Raw genomic sequence first — 27,044 nt, forward strand, 5'->3', positions numbered from 1 at the left:
TCATACTGTACAATGGTGTTCGTTGCCAAAACTAGCCAATCTACAAGCTCACAACATGTCTTAGAGCTTGTAGATCTGCTATTCTTTAACAATGGAGTCTGGTCGCTGATTTCTCCCCACCAATTAGAGATTTGCATTCACCATTCTCTTCTCTCTCTTATCGTCCCCCTGTGCACTCCACAGAGTAGACCCCGTCCCACCCCACCATGGGCGCCAGGTAACCCTATCCCATTCCAAAGTGCATGCACACATTTCACCTCACATCCCTCTGGTTATTTCAAGAGCCCACTCAGTCTGACCCCGGCGCTGTGTTGACTGTAGGGCCAATGCATACATTTATATACCGTGGATCATACATCAGGGGCGTGCTGTCACTCACAGGAAGCTGCTCGGATTCATTAGAGATTAGAAGGGTGCTCTGACCCAACTTACAGCTACCAGGATTGACTGTGAGAAAAAAAGCTCTTTATGGCATGGGAGTGTTTTTCTCCTGCTTAATGATCAGCACCCTGACCTTGCTGGTAAATCTCTGGGTGGGGCCCTCTGCTGTTTGGCATTCTAGCATGACATCATCTCCCCTTGAGTGTGTGCACCATATGAATATGCATGTTGTTCATCACGGGTGCTTAATCACCACTGGGGCATAGCAGTGACTGGGTCACGCTGGAGGTGACTTATGATGGCCATCAATGCCAGTGTGGATATGCAGAGATTTTTAATCCAACCCAAATTTTGGGTGTACAGTTATGCAGGGGGAGTGTTATCCTGTCTATCTGGAGATGGCCCACTAGCCTCGTTCTGCTGCCTATACTAAACAACCAATTTTGGAGCGGTGGCACACCGTGTCTTCAATGCCCAGCAATGTGCGTCTGTCTGTCCGCCCGTATGTCCGTCCGTATGTCTGTCCGTATGTCCGCCTGCATGAGTAGGACCTTTGACCCCTGTCTGAGTAGGACCTTTGACCCTTTGACCCTGTCAGCAACTGTGCTTGGCTCCAAGGCACTCCAAGGTAACTATAACAATAAAAGTATAGTTCCACCGCTCAGTTTGTACGCGTGCGATTTTTCTCTTAAAGTTGACATTGCTCAGATTATTCTTTTTGTTTCGAACCTTTGGTGGAGTGGGATGTCTGCCTGTGTCAAGGTCAGCCCATCAATAGGACAGTGTGTCCAGAGTTTAGCTCTGGGGAGGTTTCTATCGATTATCTCTTGACTCAAAAACGTACCTCTCGTGATTGACCAAACACGTGCTCAACACAATCAATCAAGCACATTGCACACCTGCTGAAATGGCATTACCGTCTCTGCAATGATTCCAGCCCGACAGCATGGCTTTAACTACTGTTTATCCATTGTTTCAGTCATTCTAAACAATTTCAGTCCACCTGTGCTCGCCTACTGAGAACAGGATCAACTCAGCATGGCTCCGACAGCAAGCAAGCCTTCCTCAATGTGCTGCAGTGGTTATTAGTGTGTCGTATTCAGGCTGGCTTCCCAGCATTCCCATCTCCTTTCATAGAGGCTCCATGCTGGTCTGCTAATCAGCAGTAGAGGGAGGTAGACTCACTGTGGGGGGGGGGGTGAAGCAGCGTGATATCACACCCAGTGATCTGATCCGGCGTGAATGGCCAGAGCAGCCTTATCTTGTCTGTGGAGAAAGAAGGGGAATCGGAGAAAGGAAATGTCAAGGATAGCAAATGTGGCCAACATGATAATTAGCCCCAGAAAGGGGCTAAGCTATATAGAGCCATGGAGCTGGCCTCAGGAACAGAGACAAATTTGCACAAACAAGCTAATGGGTGCGCCAGCTAATGACTCCCTGAGCCAGTGGAATTTCTCTTGCTAATTTGACAAAGGCTGAAAAGGGAGCTGCAGCGATTATTGACAGCAGGCCAAACGGAACCTTTGAAAGCAGCACACAGCCCCCCCCCCCCCCTTCCCACTTTCTCCCCCCCTCCATTCCCTGTCACACCCCCGTCAATGAGCCCCAAATCTAGATGTCTTTTCTGTCTTCAACAAAAGCAGCAGGAGCACATTTATTCTCTAATGGCATTCTTGGTTTTGCATCCATCTTACTTTGGCTCATTTATATATATTACAATCATTATCTGTCCTTAAAGTCTGCAGGGCGGCAGACAGTGATGGAGCTGAGAGGCTGCTAGGACAGTTCTGTCCCTGTGCTCCCTATTCTTGCTTCATTTTGATGTACAACACTTGAAGCCGCACTGTGCATGCCAACAATGGGCGACCAGACTAATGGCTGAGTCGCCATTGTCAGGGTGAGCGGCGTGTACATTAGTATTTTCCTCCATGCGACTATTGATTGCTGCCCGCCTTGCTCTGAAGGATATTCTGTACTGTACTATATATAGTACAGTGCAGTATAGGTGGCAAAGCCTGCGAGAGGTCCCTGCTCCTTGAAATAACACTTCCATGTGCAATGAGACACACTGCAGAATAAGCAAACATGTGCTATATGCTGTGATCAAGAACAGAGGTAAAGGTTATGCGATATATCATGACGATTTCATTACTAGAGGAACATAAATAGGTGGCGTTGGGCTGGGATTTTCACCACTGAATCAGCCGAGTTCATATGTGGGGCAGTATGTCGGGAAAGAGAGAGAGAGAGTTTGTGTTAAATGTACTGTACTTTCATCTCACCAATCTCACACAGCCACTCTGTCTCCCTTCATGTTGTAGTAGGCTGTCTGCAGCAGAGGCAGCGCTCTTTCAAACAGGGCCAGCGTGGTCGGGGGCAACGAGGGCTTACTGGTAAATTGGCAGCCCAGGGAATCCAGGATACTCTCATCCCTATGTTCGCTCGCCCACTCGCATGCATTCATTCCCCTCTTTACCCTTGACCAGTGACTGAGTGCCCTCTCTCTCTCTCTCTCTCTCTCTCTCTCTCTCTCTTTGTACAGCCAGCATAAATCTGCCTCTCTGATGTCGTCTGTTCATTGTTTGTCCTCTCTCTCTCTCTCTTACCTTTCTCTATCTAGTCGAAGCATTGCTCATTTAGCCAATCTGTCTTTGTGCACTTAAGTATACCGTCCTTATCTACATGTCACGGCTTATGATTAATAACATGCTCATTCATCAGGCTAATTGCATCCTTAAACAAAGACAAAAAACCAATACAAATCTGCACATGTGTGCGTACCCTACTGTACACATACACTAACAGTCTTACCACGCATGCACACTTGCATGCACGCATACACCCGCGTATGCATGCACGCACGCACACACGCACACACACACACACACACACACACACACACACACACACACACACACACACACACACTGTAGGCATACTAACCTAATCTGTTTGATGTCTGGGACACTGAAAGAAAAGACAACTCCTTTATACATAAAGTATTCATGTGACGTGTGGTGGGGTGCACGTGTGTGTGTGTGTGTGTGTGTGTGTGTGTGTGTGTGTGTGTGTGTGTACACTGTATGTGCACGTGTACTGTATGAGGCAGAGTGTGTGTGTGTGTGTGTGTGTGTGTGTGTGTGTGTGTGTGTGTGTGTGTGTGTGTGTGTGTGTGTGTGTGTGTGTGTGTGTGTGTGGAGAGAGAGCACGCACATCACGCCCGCGAGCAGCATGCAATTGAGCGCTGACACCTCGTCTGGCTGTCGGAGGCGAAAGGGGCTGGGCTGTGAGAGAGAGAGAGAGAGAGAGAGGGAGGGAGGGAGAGAAGGCATGTGAGGGAGAACGGCAGGGAAAGGGAGAGAGCAAGAGAGAGACGGCAGGACAGCTGCCAGCATTTCTCCGACAGCGGGAGCAGGAGAGAGAGGCGGAACGGGAGCAGGAATTGTCCTCGTTCCCAGCACCCCCTCCAAGCACCTCTACCATCCATCCATCCATCCACCCTATAGGAAGCTTCCCGCTCCAGCAGGCTCACTAGTGGCTCTGTCCACCTCCCGGAACCAGCGGCGGGAAGCAGCAGAGACTAGCGGAAGGACCCGGACATCAGGACATCAGCAGTAGAAACACACACAGCAGACTAGCGGAAGGACCCGGACATCAGGACATCAGCGATAGAAACACACACAGCAGAGACAGACACCCCACAGTGGATTAACTGCACGAGGGAAACCACGCGGCTCTCTGGATGAATGTGAGCTTTGACTGAAAGGAAACGACGGCGTTTGAGAATGGACGTATACAGCTTCAGGATTTTTTGGGTTTGTTTTGTTTAGCTTTTTGATCAGATTTTCTTCTCTTTTATGGCATCCCTGAACTGAGAGTGAACTTAAGTCGTTGAGGAGGCGTGGCCGTGAAGAGGGGAGGTACCCACTTCCCGCGCCCGCCCCTGCATGCTCTTCACCTCATTCCTCCTCCCCTGAGAACCTGTCTGCACCGCCTGGACTGAGACCCTCCCTCCTACGCCTCCCTACTGCAACCCTTCTCTCTCTCTAGTCCTCCAGGGGTACCCTCCACCTCACCTCACCCCACCCCACCTGGTGCTCGCTCCCCTGGGTTACCATGACTCCTGGCCCCCCTCCTCCTCCTCCCCCTTACGTCGCCCCACCGGCTTCTTCTTACAAACCACTGTGAAATCAAGTGGAACCCTCCATGATTGCGATCGGAGTAGTAAAGAGGCCCCCACTAGCTATAGCGTGCGGCTGCTGCCTTGCTCTCCCCTCTCCTCTGCTCTCCTCTCCTCCCCCTCCAACACCTTTGCCGGCGTGTCGAATGAGCAAGTAATGGAGAACACCAGCAACACAGACCTGGACCCCAAAGTTGAACTCCGTCAGTTGTGTGTTTTTTGACTATGACCGATAACTAGATAATGGATTGGAAAGAGCTGTAAGTACTCTCTCTATCTCTCTCTCTCTCTCTCTCTCTCTCTCTCTCTCTCTCTCTCTCTCTCTCTCTCTATCTGTCTCTCTCTCTCTCTCTCTCTCTCTCCCAATCTCTCCCTCTGATGTTGCAGTGTTTCCCCTCCTAGGTGCATGCATGTAAAAATGAGTATTTGGCGTAGCTTTGCTTGAGCTCATCATCGCTGCACATGATGCATAATTACATGACAAGTGTACTGTATATACAGAGTTGATGTGCACGTGCTTTGCTGCAGCGCAGAACACTCCTGCGGCACTCGGCAGCGTGAACTCAGCAATGCTGTGTCTCTGGGATTGTTTGTACCAAGTTGAGTAGTTAAACAGCTTCATTAGCATGGAGATTGCGACCGAACAGGTGGGCAAGCTGTTGTGGGCGACGAAATCCGAGCCTCTCCTCCTTGCCTATTTTCCACTGGCTGATCAGATACTGTAGATGCTCTCCTGTAAGAAAGACACTGATGGAGGGAGGGAGAGAGAGAGAGAGATAGAGAGAGGAGAGACACACAGAGAGAGAGAGAGAGCGAGAGAGAGAGGGGGGGGGACAGAGAGAGAGAGAGAGAGAGAGAGAGAGAGAGAGAGAGAGTGGTGGTGGTGGTGGTGGTGGAAACAATTATTTTCCCAATTAATGTGTGTTGTAGTACCTGCTGTTTGTGAGCAGTTGAGGTGTGTCTGTTGGAACAACATATCATCATACATACAGCATTTTGCCTTACCCTCCACTCAAGCCAACATACAGTATGAATTTATTTTCCCATTGTATTACACCTCAAGGTTACATGCTCCCTTATAGGTTTTGAGTGTTTCCTTCAAGCAGAAGGGACTCTGTTTTGTAACCTCAATGTTTTTATTTATTTTTCATCTTCGTTCCATAAAGCAGGACAGAGGAAAGTGTGGGTGCGAAAGAAACCGAGAGAGGGGGTTGGCAAAAGAGAGAAGGGGAACATTATTCTTGAATGAATGTGTGCTGCGGTTCCCACTTCCTTCTCATTAATGTGCATACGCATGCACACCCACAAGTTCTCGCACGTGCACACGCACACGCGCACACACACACACACACACACACACACACACACACACACACACACACACACACACACACACACACACACACACACACACACACACAGCTGCATGCATGCCCCTCTCTCCGACAGTTCCTCTGCGTTGCTCTCCATCTCACATTCATCTATTCCGTCTCATTTTTTCGCTCACACGTTCTGTCTGTGAGCTGCACCATGCTCTCACACACAGGAGGCTCCCTGGGGAGAGAGCCTTCTCCTGTAGCCCCCTTGGATGCAATAATTATTCCATCAGCCAGCGGTGTGTTCCCTGATTGTGCTCTTGGGCTGTCGCTGCAGGGGGGCATGCGTACAGTGGAGAGGAGGGAGACATCTGTCACTCCAACAGGCAGGGGAAGGGGCCGGGGGGGCGGAGGGGGTCTTCTGAGGGGGTGGATGTGTTCTGGCAGCAGAGCAGACCTGTACATGTTCCTGTCCGGAGCAGCCCACGGCGTGGCTAATGAGCACGGGCTGGCCTCTAAAGGAAACAGCTTCTCATCAAGACATGCACAGTGAAATTGTTGGTGTCAATTTAACTCTGAGGGTGTTAACATGGACCCAAATGGATCCCTTTGGGTCCATTTTTACACTGAGGGTTTTTCTGTGTGCAGCATAGATCTGTCTATTTTTGTTCACCCCCACCCCTCTCTCTCCTCCTCTGCCTGAATCCCCTCTCTCTCTCTCAGCAAAATTCTCTCTTTTCACCTCACACTCTGCAGCTTTTCCTTTTATTCTCTCTCTGTTTCTGTCACGCTGTCACGCTGACAACTGCTCCCTTGTCCCTCCCTTGGATTTTCTCTTGATTCCCCCCCCCCCCCCCCCCCCTCTACTGGAGGGAAAAAATTCTCAGGTAGGTATTACTTTTCCCTCCCTGACCTTGACTTTTCCAGATGAGGAGTGGTGGTAACCGATCCAGTGCCATATCTGGTAACGGCTCTCTCTCTCTCTCTCTCTCTCTCTCTCTCTCTCTCTCTCTCTCTCTCTCTCTGTCTCTCTCTCTGTCTCTCTCTCTCTTCCCCCCCACCCTGTCTCTCTCTGTTGCTGCTGCTCAGGGGGTTTCAGTGCAGACGATACAGGCGGGGCAGAGATATCGCCGCTGTCTCCCGAGCAGCGGGCGGTTGAGACGGAAAGAAATTGTGCGGCGCGTCTCGCTCAGTTGGCCCCATGACCAATGTCTGCCTCCTCCAGTGCTGACTCTGGGGTCGGGGTGGGGTGGATTGGGAGAGGTGTTGTTGGTGGACGGGTGGACGGGAAAGCTGGATGACCATCCAATGCGGCCGGCTACCAAAAAAGCTGCTAGCACGGCGAAGAGATGTTCAAGATGCTCAAGATGTTATGAAAGTGGTGCGGGATACGTAGCTACCTGTACCTGTCCCTCACCTGATCTGTGTGTGTGTGTGTGTGTGTGTGTGTGTGTGTGTGTGTGTGTGTGTGTGTGTGTGTGTGTGTGTGTGTGTGTGTGTGTGTGTGTGTGTGTGTGTGTGTGTGCAAGGGGTACCTTCTGACAACTGTGTGTTTATTGAAGAGATTGAGGACTCTTAAACAAACCAAACACCGTGAATCAGGTGGTAATATTATGCTGTCATAACTGCTTATATGCCTCTAGTAAAACAGAGGGACGGACATGGCCGGTTCCTAGGAGGTGGCGACAGTTGTTTTGTGTTTGATTGAGTGCCTCGCCGCCGTGCATGGCGCTCTCCACCTGGCCGGCTGACAACAGAAGAGCATTCAATTATCCCTGTGAGGTTGTTCTTTCATCATGTCCTTTGTTTCATAATGTATTTACAGCCCCTGTGGGCTAGGAATCAAAGCACGTGAGGTGAGCTGCCTGGCTGGCTGTAGCTGGATTGAAGGGCTGAGGTATTATATTTTAGTGCACGTGGTGGATTAAGAGGTGGGTGCTGAGAGAAAAGCTTTTAGAGTGGTGCCTAGATGGTGGCGTGGCGTGGCGTGCCTGTAGCACAGCTCTGCCAGCTCTACATTGCTAACTCTGGCCCAGAGACAAAGGCCAGGTTGTTGACCTTTGTGTTCCACTTTCAGTGTGTGCTTCACAGAGCTGACCCAGCGGCAGCACGGCTCTCTGAAATGTCACGCTGGATGTTTACACAGAAAAATCCTCGTGTACGAATTGAACCAAGTGGACCCTTAACCATTTGTCTTTACATTCTTCTGAGAGTGTACAGATGGCACCAAATTGGATGGAACCATTTGTAGACTCCTAGAGTAAAATTAACACTCAGGATTTTGAAAGTGTAGAATCGATCAGCTCGCAGGGAGAGAGAAGTCCATTCAGTTCGCTCACGCGAACCTGCCGACTTGAACACATAAGCTGCCGTGCGGCCTTTGTGTTTCCCATCCACTAACCCCCTGCTGTGTTGTTTTTCCGCCCCACCAGGGCCGCTCAGAAGCTGAATCTGTCGTCCAAGCGGAAGAAGCACCAGCCTCCATTGCTCCACGCCCAGGAGCCCTCCGTCTACTCCACCAACTTCAGCGGCACCCTGCAGCTCTCGCCGCCGCCCGCCCCGCCATGTCTGCTCCGCGCCGTGTCAAAGGTCAAGGAGAACCCCGGCATGGGAAAGGTGAGGAATGGCACGTGTCGACATGTAGACAAAAGAGTCAAGGACGCACTCCCATGTTTGTGTACGCAAAGGCTTATACAGTACATACATACACGCATTCTGGCACGTGCACCTAGAGACAGGTACTCCAGTCCACACACATACACACATGATCACGCATGTGCGCGCACACACTCACGCACACAGACAGACAGACAGACAGACAGACAGACAGACAGACAGACAGACAGACAGACAGACAGACAGACAGACGCGCACACACACAGAGAGAGAGAGAGGAAGAAATGCACATACACATATTGTATATCTACCCACATACTGACACACAGACCCCTGTTTGAATGAGTGAGTGCAGATCGGCGGCACAGCGGTCCACAGCAGGCCTGCCGCCTGCTCCAGTCTGCACAGATGCAGACAGATAAGCCTGCTGGAATGTCATGAATTCACTTAGTTCGTTACACCAGCATTCTTCTTGCTGAACAGCCAACAGTTTAGGACAGAAAAGAAGCAGAAAGCCAGCGATTCTTTGCAGACGTTTTTACAGCAGGAGTTAAATGACAGATGCTATGCTATGTGATGATGATGCAACGCCCCTTATTAGCCTGAATGTTGTATAAACATGCGGTTCTTCCTCTGAGGTTTATTGGGTATTGTTTGTCTGGGCCAGGGAACTGTATTTATAGAGCAGAAGAAGTCCCCCTCGCAAGATTAGATCCCACCTGGATAGGAAGTCCTCGCTTTTCTGCCAAATATCCAGACGCTTGACATCGCATGTTATAAATCTCCCATTGAGAGACGGACTTCATAAAAAGGTGATGCGTTATTAACGAGCTTCCTCGAGCCCACACCTGAGGAATACTGCTCATACATGTGTGGATCTACACCAGCCGCGGGGTAGCTTTTGAAAAGGGAAATGAAGGATTTGAGACTTAATTCCAAGTCTATCAGTGCCAGGCCTCCTCTTCATCAAGGAGAGCCGTATGGTAAATCCAACCTCTCAGCGCAGTTCAGAGCAGAGCCTCCCGGTTCAAACAATCAAAGGTTCCCTCCTTGTGAAACAATGGTTTGTTTGTGGAATCACAGCCAGCAGTATTTTCATTTGCCAGCGTCTGGCATGGACTGTATGACTCATATGAATCCAGTCTAAGTCTTGTCGGGCGTCTTGTTTTCGTCTATTTGGATCGGGTCCACTTTTGACCTCAACAACTCTCTTTTGGGTACAGACATGGGGGCACGGGTGGGGAAAAGCCCTGCTAATGGATTTTTAGGGGGATCAAGAGACAGGGGAACGGGGCCATTAGCACATGGGTCTGAGAGGTGTTAAAATGCCGCTGTGGCTGTAGCCAATCCTCTGCAGCCCCTGGTCTCAAATCTCTGCCAACGTAAATATAGCCGAGACGTTAGTTATCCTGGTAGCCTCCGCACACTCAACAGAGGCCCAGTATTAATAATAATGTGGGAGCCCAGTTTTAAATGTCATAGCAAATGTAATTTACTCAACATATGCACACGTCAGTCACGATAACAGCCCCCCACGGAGCACAAAGAGAGTTTGCACTTGGCCGGTGGTATTCATGAGGAATTGCACTCACTGAAAGAATGGGATTGCCAGCGGACATTGTTTCTGGATCTGTAGCAATATTTATACACCAGGTGAAGAATGGCCCCTTTGTGTGGGGCGTGAAAGACAGAGGGGGAGAGACAAGAGTTGAAAGAAATGTTCTCGTTTGTCAGAAATGGGAGGACTTTAGTTACATTAGCAGCCAGCTGTGTATGTGTGTGCGTGTGGCCGTGTGCGTGTGCGTGTGCGTGTGCGTGTGCGTGTGTGTGTGTGTGTGTGTGTGTGTGTGTGTGTGTGTGTGTGTGTGTGTGTGTGTGTGTGTGTGTGTGTGTGTGTCAGTCCGAGTGGTTTTGCTTTGCAAGATTGTGGTCTTTATCAATGCTATCTACTGAAATCCAAGCCGTTTGTACTGCAAGTACTAGTTAAGTTGACAACATACAGTACAGACAACCTATTAAGCTATCAGGGAATGCAGCATGTTTCCAGAAATTTGTTTATGCCATTTTATATCTCATGCCATGTCACCTTGTCAAACATAGGTTTCCCTTCAGAGAGCTTTCATGGCTGTATTTTAGATCAGATTGAAAGCAACAATGAGCTGTCAGAGTTTCAAAAGAATACATATAGGACTGTCATATCGAGTGACATGCAAACGCAGGAGCGCACTGATGTGCACATCCATTATACTGCCGTGTGTTGCATGGTGGAAATTTGAGCAAGGGGAAATGTCTCTATATACTATGGAGAGATCGGGCCGGGCCGTACAGTGTAGTACTGCATAAACAACTGGCAGGATGACTTCACTTCTCAGAACAACAGCGATAACATCAGACACGAAGAGTCTGGCCAAAGCAGGGCCAAATCAACACCCTCGGAGTGTATTTTGATACACACCATCGTCCCGTTTAGCATAGCATGCGGGTGTGATTTAGCGTGACCTGTGGAATGTGTTAAGATCGGAGGATCACTTTTGAATGTCAAGCCCCAGAATGAAAGAGAGGACAGGACCCTCGCAGAGCCACGGGCACACAGAGGGAGGGAGAGAATGATAGAGAGAGAGTGGGAGGGGAGATAGAAGAGGCGGAGGTAAAGTGAGTAGGTGGGATAAGAAGGGAGCCATATGCTCTTGCTCTCCCATGCTGGTGAGCTTCATGTGGTCCAGAAACCAGCCAGCCCTGTGGCTAATCCCCTCAGCATGGTGGCATACAAACATTAATTTCCCACATTAATTGCTAGGAGGTTCAACACCAACATACAGCAGCCACCAGGTCCACCAATCAGTGTTTCTTTAGTAATCTTTGCTACGATTGTTTGGGATATGAAACCGTAACAGCCGCTATTTATTTATCTCCTTCTGTGGTCTGTCGTGGTGTATTGATTAAGTACAGCGTGTTCTCTCATAAGCTTAGGTCATGTAAGTACAAAGAATATACTGTATCTTCTCTTATTTACTTTTACAATATGAACACTCTAGACATCTCAGGTCATTTGGGACTGGTCTAAAACAAAACAGCGTTTAGCCATGTTTTGACATACATAATCCTAGAGGATCTGAGGCTTGTGCCAACTCTTGACAGCTTATAAATCCAGGCAAAAAATGTTAATGATCTGCACAGACGTTTATAGAATGTTCAGCCCACTTTATGCTTTATTTTAGACCCTTTTCCTTGTTGTTGTTTGTTGTTGTTTCTATTTTTACTTTGTTTAAATAATAATTATTCTTTCTTATTTCTCACATTGTGTTCCCTTTTCCTCTTTGTCTGCCCACGTCTGTGTGTTTCAGGTGAAAGTGATGATGTGTTTCTGGTGAAAGTGATGATGTGTTTCTGTGTTTCAGGTGAAAGTGATGATGCGTATCTGCCCGTCCCTGGAGGCTCCAGAGACTTCAGAATCTCAGTCCTTCCTGAAGGTGGACAGCAGGAAGAAGCAGGTGACGCTTTACGACCCTGCGTCCAGCCCGCACTCCAGCTCAGGACACAGGAGATCTGCCACTGTGGCCGTCCCAAAGATATTCGCCTTTGACGCTGTGTTTACCCCGGATGCCTCACAAGTAAGGCCCATTGGGGGACGTGTGTGTGTGTGTGTGTGTGTGTGTGTGTGTGTGTGTGTGTGTTTAGGGAAGCCATTAACCTCTCAAGGGCAAAGGGACGTCTTTATGCTGGTAGGGTGCGGCCGGAGGCTTATAGAAGAAATGCCAGTCTTGGGTCGGGGGGCATTCTTCCCTGTGTGGGCCCAACAGCTGGGCCTTTTAAGTCTGGGGAATGGTTTGAATTCAGTCCACATATATCTAACCTCTCCTTTCACAGAACAGCTATATGTAACCTCCACTCACCACTGCTCAAAACAGCCATGCAACTAAGATCAAAGATCACATGTTTACTTAAAATGGCAATCCATAGTGTCTCACTACTACTGAGAAAGTAATGCAACTTAGTGATCTTTATTTGGGTCAGCCTGGTGATGCAAATTTCTGTGATTGAATAAAATGCTAGAAAATGTGAACATTTGACACATCAAAATTCAACGACAAAGTGTTGAATTGAAGTGTTTCATTGAATGTCAAGTGTTTCACACTTGTCGTCTTCACAAACTGAGCAGCACTAGTTCACAGAGTGGAACTGTACAGCATCTCCAGTCTCCACAGTGGGGAGAGCTTTATAGATTCTATCAGATCTTCTGCTCTATCAGTAAGCTGCTGATAGCTTTAGTCTGGATGTTGCTCCAGTGGTGGTATGGCAAGACTACCAGAATACGCCACTGGGAGGGCTAACAGTAACAGTAATAGCTCTTGTTTGCGTTGTGATGTATGGTGAAGAGACCTCCGCTGTAGAAGCCTTGCCCCAGAGGACCCATGCTGAAACACATTGTAAAGAATGAGCTGCACATTGCAATATTCTCTGGACATGCACGCACGCATGCACGCACGCGATAATATAAGATGATACAATGAGATGGCCTTTATTTATCCCTGAGACGAACAGCAGCAGCAATTCTGAGAAACAAAGTAATAATAAGTAATGGTCCAATAGCAATTATTTTACAGATTTAAGCGAAGTGGTTAAAATTCAACAAAATGTCCTACACTGTAAACGGACTGCTTTAGGGGCGCATGTTTATTTTGTATGTTTTCTGAAAGCTGATTTGTGTTTTTGTTTTTTCCGCAGGCTGAGGTGTGCTCAGGGACAGTGGCAGAGGTTATCCAATCCGTGGTGAACGGTGCGGACGGCTGCATCTTCTGCTTTGGCCATGTCAAGCTCGGTAAGCTCCTCCACTGCCGACAGATTAGACCACAGCCTTTGTTAGCCAAGGAAAACTCTCAGCGGCCCATTGTTAGCTGCACTCGACAGCCACAATTGACTTAGCAGTGCACTGAAGTGAGCAGAGGAAAGGGAATGTTGAAGGAGAACGGGGGCGTGCGGTGAGTCGGGGGGCCGCAGCGGGGAGGGGGGGTTCTGCATCGAGGCTACAGGGCTCGGTCTGAAATTAAAATCATAGTAATTGACCTGGCCACATTCTTGGTCCGAAGGGCTGGTTCTATTTCTAACTGCGGTTCCCACCGGCTATAATCCTACACGGAATGGCTCTGTATGGAATATAGCTCGGTGCTTCACCTTTTGATTTTTTATTTACCAGAAATATCACCCGAGAACCACTACAGCCACAATTAGTTGCTTCTTTTTTTTTCTCATCCAAATTTTGTTATACGCCTCAACACATTTCATATATCTGTCAACTCACTCGCTGCCTATTAATTTTGGTTTGAGGTGGAAATCGAGCATCAGCTTGTTAACCTTCTTTAAAATGCAAGCCAACATTTCCGCCTTTCTCTTGTGTATCTCCAGGCAAAACGTACACCATGATTGGCAACGACTGCTCCACTCAGAGCCTCGGCATTGTGCCCTGTGCCATTTCCTGGCTCTTTAAGCTCATCAACGAGCGCAAGGAAAAGACAGGCACGCGCTTCTCTGTCCGCGTGTCCGCGGTGGAAATCTGCGGCAAGGACGAGGAGTTGAAAGACTTGCTGTCGGAGGTGTCGTCCGGCAGCCTGCAGGACGGCCAGTCCCCTGGAATCTACCTGAGAGAAGACCCCATCTGTGGCACTCAGGTGAGGGCATGTGGAAGGGCGAAGGCTTGGTGTGTTTTGCTCTCTCTTTGTTCTCTGATCCTCTGTGGTATATATTAGTGGTCCTGCGCATTGATCTGATCCTCGCTAGGATCTACTGTACCTAGTCGTGCCCATCCAACCCTCAGCTTCTGTGTTGTCTTTCATGTCCCAGGTCTTTCGCATTTGCACTCTGTAGTCCAGCTTCCTCTGTCCGTCCTACCGACCCCCATACATTTCCACCCAAAAAAACATCTGTGGTATTGATGCCTCTGTCCCTACCTTTGTATTGACTCCTCTGTCAGCATCCGTCAGCATCCATTACAACCTGTGTGTGATTGCTGGCCCTCTGCGACACAATGAAAGCATTATTGGGACGGATGGTGGAGGATGGTAGGTTTGAAAGGCACTGACAGGTGTTGCCGTCAGATGTTGTTTTTCGGGGTATCCGTGGACTGTGACTTCAAAGGCTCCACACACCCCTGCGAGGCTCCTTGCTTCTCTTCCTCTTAGCAACCATGCACACCCCTCCTCCTCCTCCCTGCTCCTCTTCCTCACCCTCCCCCCTCTCTCTCCTCTTTCTGTATCCTGCCATCACCACATCCGTGGAGAGAGAAAATACCCCTGCCTCCTGCTCCTCCATTACCTCTCATAATCCCCCTCTCTCTCCGTGTGCATATCTGCTGCTCTAATTGCCCCCGAGACCCAATCAAAACGGGTGAGAGACGCTGTGCCTGGGTCCAATTAACGGCCTCTCCCTTCCCTTTCTGTCTGTCTCTTCTCTTGCACCCCTCTCACGTCACCCCTTCTGTTTTCACACCCTGACCTCACCCTTCCACTTCCTCCTCCTCCTCTCAGCTCCAGAACCAGAGCGAGCTGCGCGCCCCCACGGCCGAGAAGGCAGCATTCTTCCTGGACGCTGCCATCGCAGCCCGCAGCACCAGCAGGCCCGACGCAGACGAGGACGAGCGCCGCAACTCCCACATGCTGTTCACACTGCACATCTACCAGTACCGCATGGAGAAGAGCGGCAAGGGAGGAAGTGAGCACTGCCGTTGCATTACTGCATTACTAACACCTCTGACACCCAGTGTTGCTTTAACCACCTATTTGCAGGGCCGGATATACCCTCCCAAGGGCCCCCGGGCTAGACAAAATTTCAGGGATCCCTGGGGAGAAAGAAATTGCGTATTTTGTTCTAATTTCGCTGTAATTTTGGGGTACCCAGCTCCCCCAAAAGAGAAAGGCAGGCAGACAGACAGACTAGTCGCTGAATGCAGAATGCAGGGGTTTCCACAGCTACCCCACAACACAGCGTCACTGTCTGAGCAGAAGCTCTCAATGATTTAACCATAATACTAAATGTACAATAACTAAACATAAATCTCACTTGAATTGGATTGCAATACTTTACAATTTCAAATCATAAAAAAATACTTTTTTGAGCCCCCCCCCCCTATCGGGGGGCTGTAGCCCACCCTAGCCCGATGGTAAGTCCGCCTCTGCCTATTTGATATAGTATAAAATAGTAAAATTATACAATACTTATACAACGATGTTGTATCCCCCTAATCTCTATTGTTATTTAGCATTTCATTAACACACACAACACCAACATACAGTAGTCATGACAATCACACATTCACACTGCGGAATTTGCCAAAAGGGACATTCACTGATCCAGAGCAGAGGAGCACTCCACAATCAGCTAATCACAAACCTAATCAATTAGACAATCCAAATTACTTACAGTGCTTTGACAACGATCCTGCTATTAGTCATTAGTAGTCGTGTTCATTTGCTAATTATAGCTAGTATATTCTGTACAGGTGACCCTCCTGTCAGACTGAGAGTATTCATATGCTGGCTAGGCAGTGGGAGACTGCAGCATACATCTGAATGAATAATCAGCCCACTCGCTTATTTTCAATGTTTGTGGATGGATTTGCTGCAGCCTCTGTAAGAAGGAAACTTGTTTGTATTCAGATGTTGTGCTTGCTGGCAAAGCGCAGATGTGGGGCGTCGAATTGCTCAATTTCTAAGTCTTACTGACAGGAGTTTAATGGATTACCACTGTTGCCTCCTGCAGAACTCTTAATTTCCTACAACAGTCATGTGAAATAGCATATCAGTCATCTACATACATAACAGCAGCCCTGCTGTGGTACGAATGCATTTTACTGCCCTTCTTTTTGCCCTACAGGGATTTTTATTCTTACACTGCGTTCCCTCATCACTCACATACGTGTGATGGCCCGTTGTTTTATTTTCATGATTTAACGGATCTCTCTTGGGACTCTGACGTATACCTGTGGTGGGCGTACGCCAGTCTGGTTCCAATTTGAATCACTTCAGACTGGTAGTGTTACTCATGTATAAATCACATGGGCATAACAGTCACCAGTCTGGACTGGGCTGGGCTCAGCCACTCCTGTCATCCTGGTGCAGTACAGATGACTTCAGAGAGGGAGTGTCTGTGCTGATATCTAAGCTCACCTGGATCTGTTGTCTGTCATTGGTGCAGTGTCAGGAGGAAGAAGCCGGCTACATCTCATAGATCTGGGAAGCTGCGAGAAGGTGCTCAGTAAAAGCAGGGACGGTGGCGGAGGCCAATGCCTGTCTCTTAACGCGTTGGGAAACGTCATCATGGCTTTAGCCAATGGAGCCAAGCATGTACCTTACAGGTAAGAAAATCAGCGGTCTTCGGATTGAGTGTCTTCTCTGTTTTAGCTCTGAACACAGTGTTAATTTAACTCTGAGAGTGTAGAATCGATGCTCACGGCTACAGAGTCAAATGAAAACTCCAGATTTTGAGTCCAATTGTAATTAAAATGTTTCAGACAAGTTAGTTCATGTGCTCTGCAGGTTTGCTCTTTGACGGCATACTGCAGTATTTTACAGTATACGTTCATGGTTCAATTGAGTACTCATGAAGCAAAGGGCCTTCTTAGCAATGATATAAGATATCCTCATGTTTAATTCGCCAATTGAAATGACACTGAAACATAGTGCCATTTTACTGATGACCATCAATGTGTGAATGTACCATTTAGGGACAGCAAACTGACGATGTTACTGAGGGAGTCACTGGGGAACATCAACTGCAGAACCACCATGATTGCCCACATCTCTGATTCTTCTGCCAACTACGCTGATTCACTCACCACCATCCAGCTGGCCTCCCGCATCCACCGCATGAGAAAGAAGAAATCCAAGGTCTGTGTTTCCACAAATCGATATTGGCTACTTGTACTGATGTATTATAAAAGGCATGCAACACTAGTAGTGATTTTTCACACAATGTACAATTAAAGACACAATGTTGAATGAAAGATATGTTGTATTAAATGTCCCATCAAGTGTTATTATTAACAATGTTAATGTGCATGAGGAGATTAATCGTTAATTACATTTGTTAAATGGAATTTTAAATGACTGTCGTAGTTATGGTCAAGGTTATTCCACCTGTAAATTCAGAACCATTAAATAAATGAATGTATGTATGAATGCTTCTGCTAATGGAAGGTTGTTAGTACAGTAATTTAGAGCTACTTTTTCACAGCTCTTCCACACATAATCATGTAATCAATACCGCTGCCTAGGGATGTGTGTAATGCATTCCTTCGGATTAGGGAAATACTATATGCTCCAGATAATTAGGTTGAATGACAGCCTGTATTCGTTTCGTATTGGTCCCAGGCATGATTAAAATGCAGTTCACATAGAACTATTCATATTATTGACATTAATTTCTGTGTGGCTATCGATGTGCACTTTTAACCTTTAGATATCTATCGACGGGTAATTTCAGAGGAATTTATATTTGCCTTGTGATTGATTGCTCACTGAATTAAGTGAAGTGAAGACAAATTCATTTAGTTAAAAGGGCTTAAATAATGATACAATTGTAGCATTAATATTTTAATTCTTATCGAATCATATTACTGCTATACCTTTATGTGATTTTCCAACCCTAGAAGGACTAAATGTTCTTCCATCCCCATTCTCTGCTTTGCAGTATGCATCCAGTTCATCTGGAGGGGAGAGTTCCTGTGAAGAAGGCAGGATCCGCCGGCCGCCCCACCTCAGACCCTTCCACCCGAGGACCGTGGCCCTGGACCCGGACCTACCCTCTCTGCTCAGTGACCCAGAATACTCTTCTAGCAGTGAGCAATCCTGCGACACTGTCATCTATGTGGGGCCCGGGGGAGCTGCGATCTCAGACAGGGAGCTTAGCGACAATGAAGGCCCCCCTGCCTTCGTGCCAATCATCCCATCTCTGAACAAGAAGAGGACTTCAAAAGAAGGCCCTATAAACAGAGACCATTCCTTCTTCAAGTGCAACACATTTGCTGAGCTGCAGGAGAGATTGGAGTGTATCGATGGCAGTGAAGAGCCCAGTGCTTTTGTTGGAGAGGGCAAGGGAAGCCAGGCTAGTCCCAAGATAGAAAAAACTATAGAGGGCCAAGGCGCTGCTTCGCCAAAGACTGTAGCCAACGCCTCCTCCTCCCAGGAAAGCATATCACCTAAACCATCTCCTAAGTCTGTTGTTTCTCAGACGTCCGGCAGCCCTCAAACTAAATCCAATTTGGACCTTGCTAAGAGGCCATGTGTAGCTGCAGAAAGGGTGCCATCAGAGAGCACTCAGGGCGTATGTAGAACCAGCGCTGATGGTGAGAAGCTCTTGGTGCCAGAAACCTGGGCAAGTCCAAACAAGCCAGCTGCCTCCGCAGCTCTTAACTCTGAGCCTGTGGTGAGGGAGAAGGTCTACTTTAACAAAAAGCTGCTGCCGAAGCCAGCCCCGCCTCCACTGCAGCAGAAAGACTCTTCCAAGGGAAATGAAGACAACGAGGAAAGGTCTACCACCAGAATGCCCCCGGTCGGAATGAGCCATCAAACCACAAAGCGTGTTGATCCGCTGAATTCCCCTCTGTTCAGAGCTCCAGTGGAGGTGTGCCAGGTGCGCTCCATGTTGAGGGAGAGGTGCATGGACCGGGACATCTTAAGAGCCACGGTCACCCTGCAGCAACCTGTGGAGCTGAATGGAGAAGATGAGCTGGTGTTCACGGTGGTGGAGGAGCTTTCTTTCGGGAGCCTCATAGGCAAGGGCCGACCCTCGAGCATTATCAGCTTCAACAGTGACTGCTCCCTCCAGGCGCTGGCTTCTGGGTCCCGCCCCGTCAGCATCATCAGCAGCATCAATGATGAATATGATGCGTACACGTCGGCTGTCGGAGGTTCCGAAATAAACATTGAGCTGGTCACTACTCCCCAGGAGGAAGCGTTGGTCTGTATGGGAAGCAGGGGGTCTTCGATCAGCTCTTGGCTGAGCGAGGTTAGCGTGTGCACTTTGGAAAGTGAAGGGGCTCATTCTGCAGATGTTTTCCTCCCGCAGGCTAAACACATGGGTCCAGATAGCACATTTTACCTAGATTCCCTGGGTATGTTCCATTGTGAACCATCACCTAGAGATGCCAAGAACTCCTTGAATGACAGTGGCTTTAGTTTCTCTGAATTAGACAGTGACAGTGCCGCTTCAAGCAAACTGTCCTTATCAAAATGCCCCCCATCTCCCGAATCAGCCAAAGGATCCCTCAGATTCACCTCCAAAATAACTAAAGCTCACTCTGTAGGATCCTCACAACCTTCACAGGGCCCCTCTATAGTCCACTCCAGTCTTCCCAGGAAAGTAAAACCTACCTCATCTCCCTCCCATAGTAGCAACAGCAGTAGTAGAGAGACACAGAGACAGGAACCCAGGCAGAATGATCCATGGCATCGCATGGACAACCACTCAGAACCTCAGCTGTCTGACCCCAGCAACACCAGCAAGCTCCTCAAAAGCAGTGGCATTCCCACCCGCAAAACGTCTATCAACAGCAACAGTGTACCTCGCCCACCTAAGGTACAGGGCTCTACCTCATCCCAAAGGGTGGTTGACGGCTGCGAGAAGTCAACCAGTAAGAAATCGGATCCCCCCAGCAAGATGCCTCAGCTGAGGAGAGGTGCCACCACCCTGGGAACAGTGCCTGTCATCCACGCCTCCTCCGAGTCCAAGGGAAACCAGGACATCACCGCATCCACCAGTAGTCTTAAGTTCTCCTCTCTGGGGAAAAGCAACAAGGCTAACATGGCCAAAGGCAGTATGCTCCCTAGGCCTGGCTGTACCTCTCCTCCACCTCCTCCTCCAGTGAGAAAGTCCAGTCTAGACCAGAAGAACAAGACCCTGCTGCCCCAAAGTGCCTTAAAGTCAGCATACGGTGAGGCAGGGAAAGCCTCTGGGGTGAGGACTGCCATGTCTGAGGATGAGCTAGAGGTGAGTCATAGAGGAGACTCCAACAGCTTCAAAACCTCAAGCCTCAAATCTGATAGCCTCTCTGCCAAAGTTACCTCTAGCTTGAAGGCCAGGGGAGCCAGAGGTGAAGCTGGGCTGCATTATAGCAGTCAGATGTCACTGGAGAGATGTGACAGTCTGTCCCAGTTAGGTTCCAGGCCTGTTCTCAGTAGGGAGAACAGCGGGGCAAGTCTGGGCAGCAACAGCAGCAGCAAGTCCAGTAGGTCCATTCCTAGATTTGGTGTTCCAAACTCATCGAGCTCCCCCATTGCCACCTCCCCACCATCCCCATGTGGAGTCCCAGGAAACACTGGGAAACCTGGTCAGGTAAAAGCGAGCTCGAACCCCCGGACAATAGGAGCAATCAATGGGAATAAGGCTCGCTCACTGTCTGCCAGCAACTCTAAGGGCCTCAGCTCCTCAACCAAGTCTCTAGCAGCCCCAGTTACCAGGAACGCCAATGCCAACCTGCCCCCATCTGGAAGGACTGCAACACCTCGCACCACCACCACCGCTGTCAGCAGCAAGCCTGGTAGGGGAACTATCATGGGGACCAAGCAGGCTATGAGGGCGGCTAACAGCCGAGTGAGCGAGCTGGCGTCAGGCAGCACATCAGGCAAACACACGAGAAGTTCAGGAGACTCGGACAGTGGTAATGACAGCGGGGTGAATGTGGGCGATGACAAATCTCCAACAGCCATGCTGCCCTCTCCATATAGTAAGATCACAGCACCCAGGCGGCCTCAGCGCTACAGCAGTGGCCATGGGAGTGACAACAGCAGTGTGCTGAGTGGGGAGCTTCCTCCAGCTATGGGTCGTACAGCGCTTTTCTACCACAGTGGTGGCAGCAGTGGCTACGAGAGCATGATCCGTGACAGCGAGGCCACAGGGAGCGCTTCCTCTGCCCACGACTCCATGAGCGAAAGCGGCATGTCCTCGTCTGGCAGGACGAGAACCTCCAAGGCTCCCAAGAAGAGGTCAAATGGTGAGAAACAAGTGCTTGTATGAATTTAAATATATTAAACAAAGTTTGGCATAATTGATAAAAAAGAGTATATCTGAAATTGCAGGTAAATCGGTTTGTTGGAGGAACATTCAGGCAAAATATACAATACAAGATATATCACATATCTAACCCAGGCCATTTTCCATAGATGGGACACTATCCCTTATATATGTATTCTATTGAACTTTCCCCCCTTATTGAATCAGCAGTATGCATTATTCATGAATACATAAGAAATGGTAATGGATGCTTCAATAAAAGCTGACTCTATGATGATCAAATAAGATGAATTGAACATGAGTAGTAGTGACCGAGTTCTACGTCTTTGTAGCCTTACAGTATGTGTGTAACCTTTTGCATTCCTGTGTGTTAAACCAACCTTCCGAATTCACGTTTGCTGTAGAAGAAAGCACTGAAAGACTTATAAATATGTAAATACCACAACACAGGCAGTCTGTATAGAGCCTGATATCATATTACATCTCAGAATGAAACTCATACATATTTACTGATAGAACTATACAGCCTAGCAGATATTGTTGTGCGATTTCCACAGTATTTGAAGTGTCTGTTTGTCTGCGTGTGGGGTCATGTAGGCTTCCAGAGACGACGGCTTATTCCAGCACCGATGCCAGACACCTCGTCCCTGGGGAAGAAAGTGGGCACCACAGGCCAGTGGGTGGACTTGCCCCCGATGTCTGGGACGCTGAAGGAGCCTTTTGAGATCAAGGTGTACGAGATCGATGACGTGGAGCGTCTCCAGAGGCGGCGACAGGAGGAATCTGCAGAGGTGAGCAGAGGGTCATGCGTGATTTGTTCTACACGACGACGCATCTGGGTGAACTTATTTTCGGTCCTGTAAAGGTCTGGGTCACAAGTGTCTCGTGCGTGGTCCTTAGCGATCTCGAGCCTCAGCAATGTTTTGCATGTGCGACACTGATCCCATACGTGCTCCGAATGTGCCACATCGAGTCAGATTGTGGGAAGGACTTAGCTCACTCCTTCCCAGCTTCTTATTAAAGAGCAAGACAGAAATATGTCGTCTCACTCAGACATCTGACCTTCAGTCTGCCCAGTGTCTGTGAGCAGACTCCTAGAGCTTGGTATTATACCAGGCCTCCTCAGGAATGTGAAGAGGCGAGGAGGCAATTACTGTCTGGGGTTAATTGGTTTAGATATGAGTGATGACTGGGGCTCGCTGGTGGTAGTGATGGTTATGGGTTTGGAAAGAGGCACAGAGAAAGATATTTGAGAGAGAAGAAAGAGAGACAGAGAGAGAGAGAGAGAGAGAGAGAGCACAAGAAGAATGGCAAAGAGTGGTCAAAGAATGTGTGATGAACACAAGCCATCCAGCCCCCACCCTGGCTTGCTGATCAGTGTTTACGACGGACTCCTCCTCCATGGGTCATTAACTGCTTCCACAAGTTGGACAGACAGAGCCAGACAGGGATTTGTTAGGAGAAGACGTTAAATCAGCTGGATGGAGGTTTGATTTAGTTTCAATTAGGGAAAGATGATCTTCAATTTGTCTCTCCCAGCCTTTGCTGGCTGAACGGCAAATAATGAACAGCCTCTACTAACTGTTCCAGGGAGAGTATTTGTTTGAATCTGTTGTACATGCATCATACTTTACTGTACCTTGTTTTATTGTGTGTATTCTTATATTCATATTTTATATGTATAATTATTCACAATGTCAGTTCATTTGAGAGTATTAAATGTAATCCTCCATTTAGTTTAATATTGGTGTACATTATGTTAACTTATTTCACGCCGTTTTTTAACCGACCACCTCTTCTCCCTTCTTGTCTTCAGCAACCATTTCAGGATGTTGAAAAGGTATGTTATTCTTTTCACAGTGCCTGAGACTTAATTACAAGGACATGTTCTGTAATGGGAGTTAAGAGTTTAGTTTGTAGGTGGAAGTACATTGTTTTAGTTGACTATAATCTGTTGTAAGACTGAGCCTCACTGTAAGAGGAAACAGACATTCTTACATTACAATACATGGAAAATTGCCACAAATGTTAATAGTACAGTACTATACACCACTTCTCTGTATATCCTCCCATTCTTTAAAAAGTATCTGACATTGAAAGAAAAGATAGCTAACCAAACATAAATGAATCTGTGTGATTTCAGAAAAGAGATCCTATTGTTTCTTTCGTAAATATTCACATTGGTATATATTTAGTAGTAAGAAACTCAAAATAGTATAGAATGTTTTAAAATACACTTTGAATGTGACCGCGCTGGGGCCACTCAATATTAAAGTTTTCTTTCTGCATGACTACAAATTGTTCTAGTTAAGTTTCTTCATTCACATAAGTCCATTTACAGATTGCCGTGAATGTAATTTAATTTTTTGGTGTTATTGTAACCTTCACAGTATTCAGTTGTTATTTTCCTCTTTCCACCAGGGTCTGCAGTACTTTAACAGTAAGCTCAAGGTGCTGGAGAGAAGGCAACAGCAAGTGAAGGACTTGAGACTAAAGCATGATGCATTGTGGGAGGAGCTGGAGGATACTAAGGTCCGACTAATGATGGATCCCAGGAAGTGGATAGGAGAGTGTAAGTAACCGTTGAATGCATCCCATGGCATTGACAACAGTCACAAGTGGCTATTTTGCTCTTATGTTACATGACATCAGAGCAAAAGAGCCCAAGAATATGCCATGTGATATATGGTAAAGCACATTGGAACACATTTATAGAGTGGCTTCAATCAGAGTCCTATCATTCTCTTGTGAAGAGGACAAATCTGAAGTAACACTTCCCAATGCGATCTTCTGTGTCAATCTGAGATTTTGTAGGCTTGCTGTCTAGGCTTCCAGGGCCCTAGACAGTGAGATCTGGAGACACGAATTCAACACGGAAGTGTTGAATTCTTAAATTATGTCCTCACAACAGAACGATAGAATTCAGGTGACAAATCAGCAAAGCTGCAGTTTTAAAAACCTTTCATGACTGACCATAATAACTGAAACTTCCTGTCCCCTTTCTGATAGTTGAGGTGGACCAGGATTTAGACAAGGAGTCCCCAGAGTACCTGGAGGCGTTGGGACAGGTCACAGACGAGCTGGAGTTCTGCGTCAACCTATGCAAGTCGCGTGTGATGATGGTGACCTGCTTTGACATCAGCATGTCAACATCTGGCACTCAGGAGGGACTGCGTGAAGTTGAAGTCTGACAAGAGGAAGTAGAGAATAGAGTTCGGGAAGTGAGAGAAGGATGATGATGAAATGTAGCAGCTAGTTCCATGACTGGAATGAAGTGAAAAAACTAAACAAAAAACAGAACAACAGACTGGAGATCGGAGGAAAGTGAATCTTTGCATGAAGATGGAAGGAGATCTTAACCACTTAGCTGTAGTGCCTCGTTGTATTGGACATTTTGAAATGGGAGAGAAACGTGTGCGCAGATGTGACAGTGTTGCCTGCATGGCAAGATAGTGGCCATCACTTACCCAAGAGTCAATGATCGACACCTGGAAGTGCCTTTTTTACTTGTCTTGTTTTTAATGTGTTATTCTTTTGTATGGTGCAGCAGGTATAACTAGCATACCTAAGCCAATCCTGAACATATTCCTTTTAAGAAAAAAATATTTTATATTGCATTGTATAGTGTATTTATATGATTATGGGGTGTGTACAAAATATAATTTGTAGGGAAGAAAAAAAATAAAGAGGAAAAAAGAAAAGCAATAAGCTAATGTTATTGCGCTCCCAGACTTTGCCTTTTCTCATGTTTCCAAACCTCAGTCAGCATTTTATCCATGTTCATCCAACCTCTTGCGCCTTATGTTATCTCTGTAGTTTTCTAGCTTTTCAAACTAGTCTGTGTTATCTCGTCAAAAGGACTACATTATCTGATATCACTCATCTGCTGTCACCTGGCCTGTGAAAGCTGGCCAGGTTGCATTCATGTTATCTCCCTCCAGTTGCCTTGATCAGAATAGGTCTCAGTGGATGCACTTAGATGCGGCACCAGTTTCGTTGGGGTTTGGATTGGAATAGTTAATTCAAACTATGGTTGATTGTCCATTTTTATCTAACAGGAAATTTGGGAATAAGCCAGAACATATCAATTAGTGAAATGCTGTGATACCTGGTTAGTGATGTTCAACTGTTACAGTATGTGGTTATTGTGTGTGACCTTGTATAATGTGAGTTTGACATGCCTAAACCCCCCTCAAATTCTATGAGGACAGTATGCTGGGTACTTGCATAGTACCCATGCATAGTTGTGCCCACACACACTCACACTCACACACACACAATACAAGTCTAATGGCCTCATATAATTTACGTTTTTTTTTAATTATTTTTTTCCAAACGGTGCCAACCCTCGGTTCTATGCATTCGTATAATGTTCACTCAAACAATTACAAGAACCTCAGTACAGAACTACAGTACAGAACTATGAGCAGCAGCACACAGTTTAGCATGGCTCATTGCCCCACACAGAGCTCTGGTCTAACGACACTAACATGCCTTTTGTGTTCACAATGGTTTTCTTCACATGCAAAGGCTGTTCAACTAAAATCTGTGTCTTAATCAAAGACTAAAGAATTGTCAGAGGAGAGGATTTTTTTGTGTGTGTAATGATGCAGTGAATATGAGCAAAAGATTGTGACACTGTTAAGCAAAATCAATCATGATATCAGCTCTATGTAGCTGCCAAGAATGTGTTTGCTTTGAATCAAATGACTGAAACAATGAGATCAATGGTGATCAACTGAAAGTTGATTTAACTCAGTTAAAAAAAAGAAAAATGATTTTGTTGCATTTTGACGTGTTTGCTTTCTATAACTTGGACAAATATGAATTTGTTTTGTTTCCTTTACAAAGATATACTCTCTCAGGCCCCCTCTGAAGATGCTGCATGAGATTTTTTAATCATTTTTATGAATGATTTCTACTCCATTTTTACCATTCTAATTTTTTATAATAACCCCGGTTTTCACTAATGTGGGGTTAGGCTCGTCTAAATAACTATTACCAAACTGAGACCTTTTTTCCAAGAATTTATTATATGTATGGTCATATTTCATATCAAAACCCATATTTTCAAATATCCTTGGTTTTGTATAGGATTTTCTGACCCTGTGTATAAATGTATGATAAGGCAGCTTGTGTTTTACAGTACCTGTGAATAAAATGTTTCTTCTTATTGATGATTCTGAGTTGATTTATTTCTCACTTCAAGTTCACTCATTCATAAGATCTGTAGTTTACCTCTACAGGCAATTGTATAACCAGATGGAAGTTACTGAAGTATTCTGGCTTAATGTTAGGTTACATAATGAATAATGCCATTTGGGCAGTCTGGGCACCATACTATAATAGACTACACTATGCGCTTGTTTTTGTGGAGATATGCATAGGAACCTATGTGTGCAGGTACGGGGGACACGTTAGGTGACGCACCCATGTTCAGGTGTTACATTATTAAGAGTTGTCAATAAAGCCACACTTAAGGATACACGCCAGCCTGTTACAGTTTTAACTTTTACATTAGGGTACTGTCAGCATTTACCCTGTCAGTG

General features: G+C 47.0%; 1 protein-coding gene across 2 annotated transcripts in view; it reads left to right on the forward strand.

The window, feature by feature from the left end:
• Positions 1–26,668, forward strand: part of kif26ab (kinesin family member 26Ab) — an 80,061-nt gene extending 53,393 nt beyond the window's left edge. The window contains exons 1-13 of one of the 2 annotated variants that reach the window (XM_080783102.1): positions 3,779–4,821; positions 8,310–8,493; positions 11,892–12,104; positions 13,219–13,312; positions 13,897–14,159; positions 15,015–15,198; positions 16,681–16,840; positions 17,210–17,372; positions 18,175–21,475; positions 22,093–22,286; positions 23,312–23,335; positions 23,917–24,067; positions 24,505–26,668. In XM_080783102.1, coding sequence (XP_080639228.1) covers positions 4,805–4,821; positions 8,310–8,493; positions 11,892–12,104; positions 13,219–13,312; positions 13,897–14,159; positions 15,015–15,198; positions 16,681–16,840; positions 17,210–17,372; positions 18,175–21,475; positions 22,093–22,286; positions 23,312–23,335; positions 23,917–24,067; positions 24,505–24,686 — 5,130 coding nt within the window. In that variant the 5' untranslated portion in view covers positions 3,779–4,804 and the 3' untranslated portion in view covers positions 24,687–26,668. Of the gene's footprint in view, positions 1–3,778; positions 4,822–8,309; positions 8,494–11,891; positions 12,105–13,218; positions 13,313–13,896; positions 14,160–15,014; positions 15,199–16,680; positions 16,841–17,209; positions 17,373–18,174; positions 21,476–22,092; positions 22,287–23,311; positions 23,336–23,916; positions 24,068–24,504 lie in introns of those variants that run through there. The other variant, XM_080783101.1, reaches the window with a different exon arrangement.
• Positions 26,669–27,044: the final 376 nt, after the last annotated feature.

This window comes from Protomyctophum bolini (genome assembly GCF_963924005.1).
Source record: "Protomyctophum bolini genome assembly, chromosome: 15".
Taxonomy (NCBI): Eukaryota; Metazoa; Chordata; class Actinopteri; order Myctophiformes; family Myctophidae; genus Protomyctophum; species Protomyctophum bolini.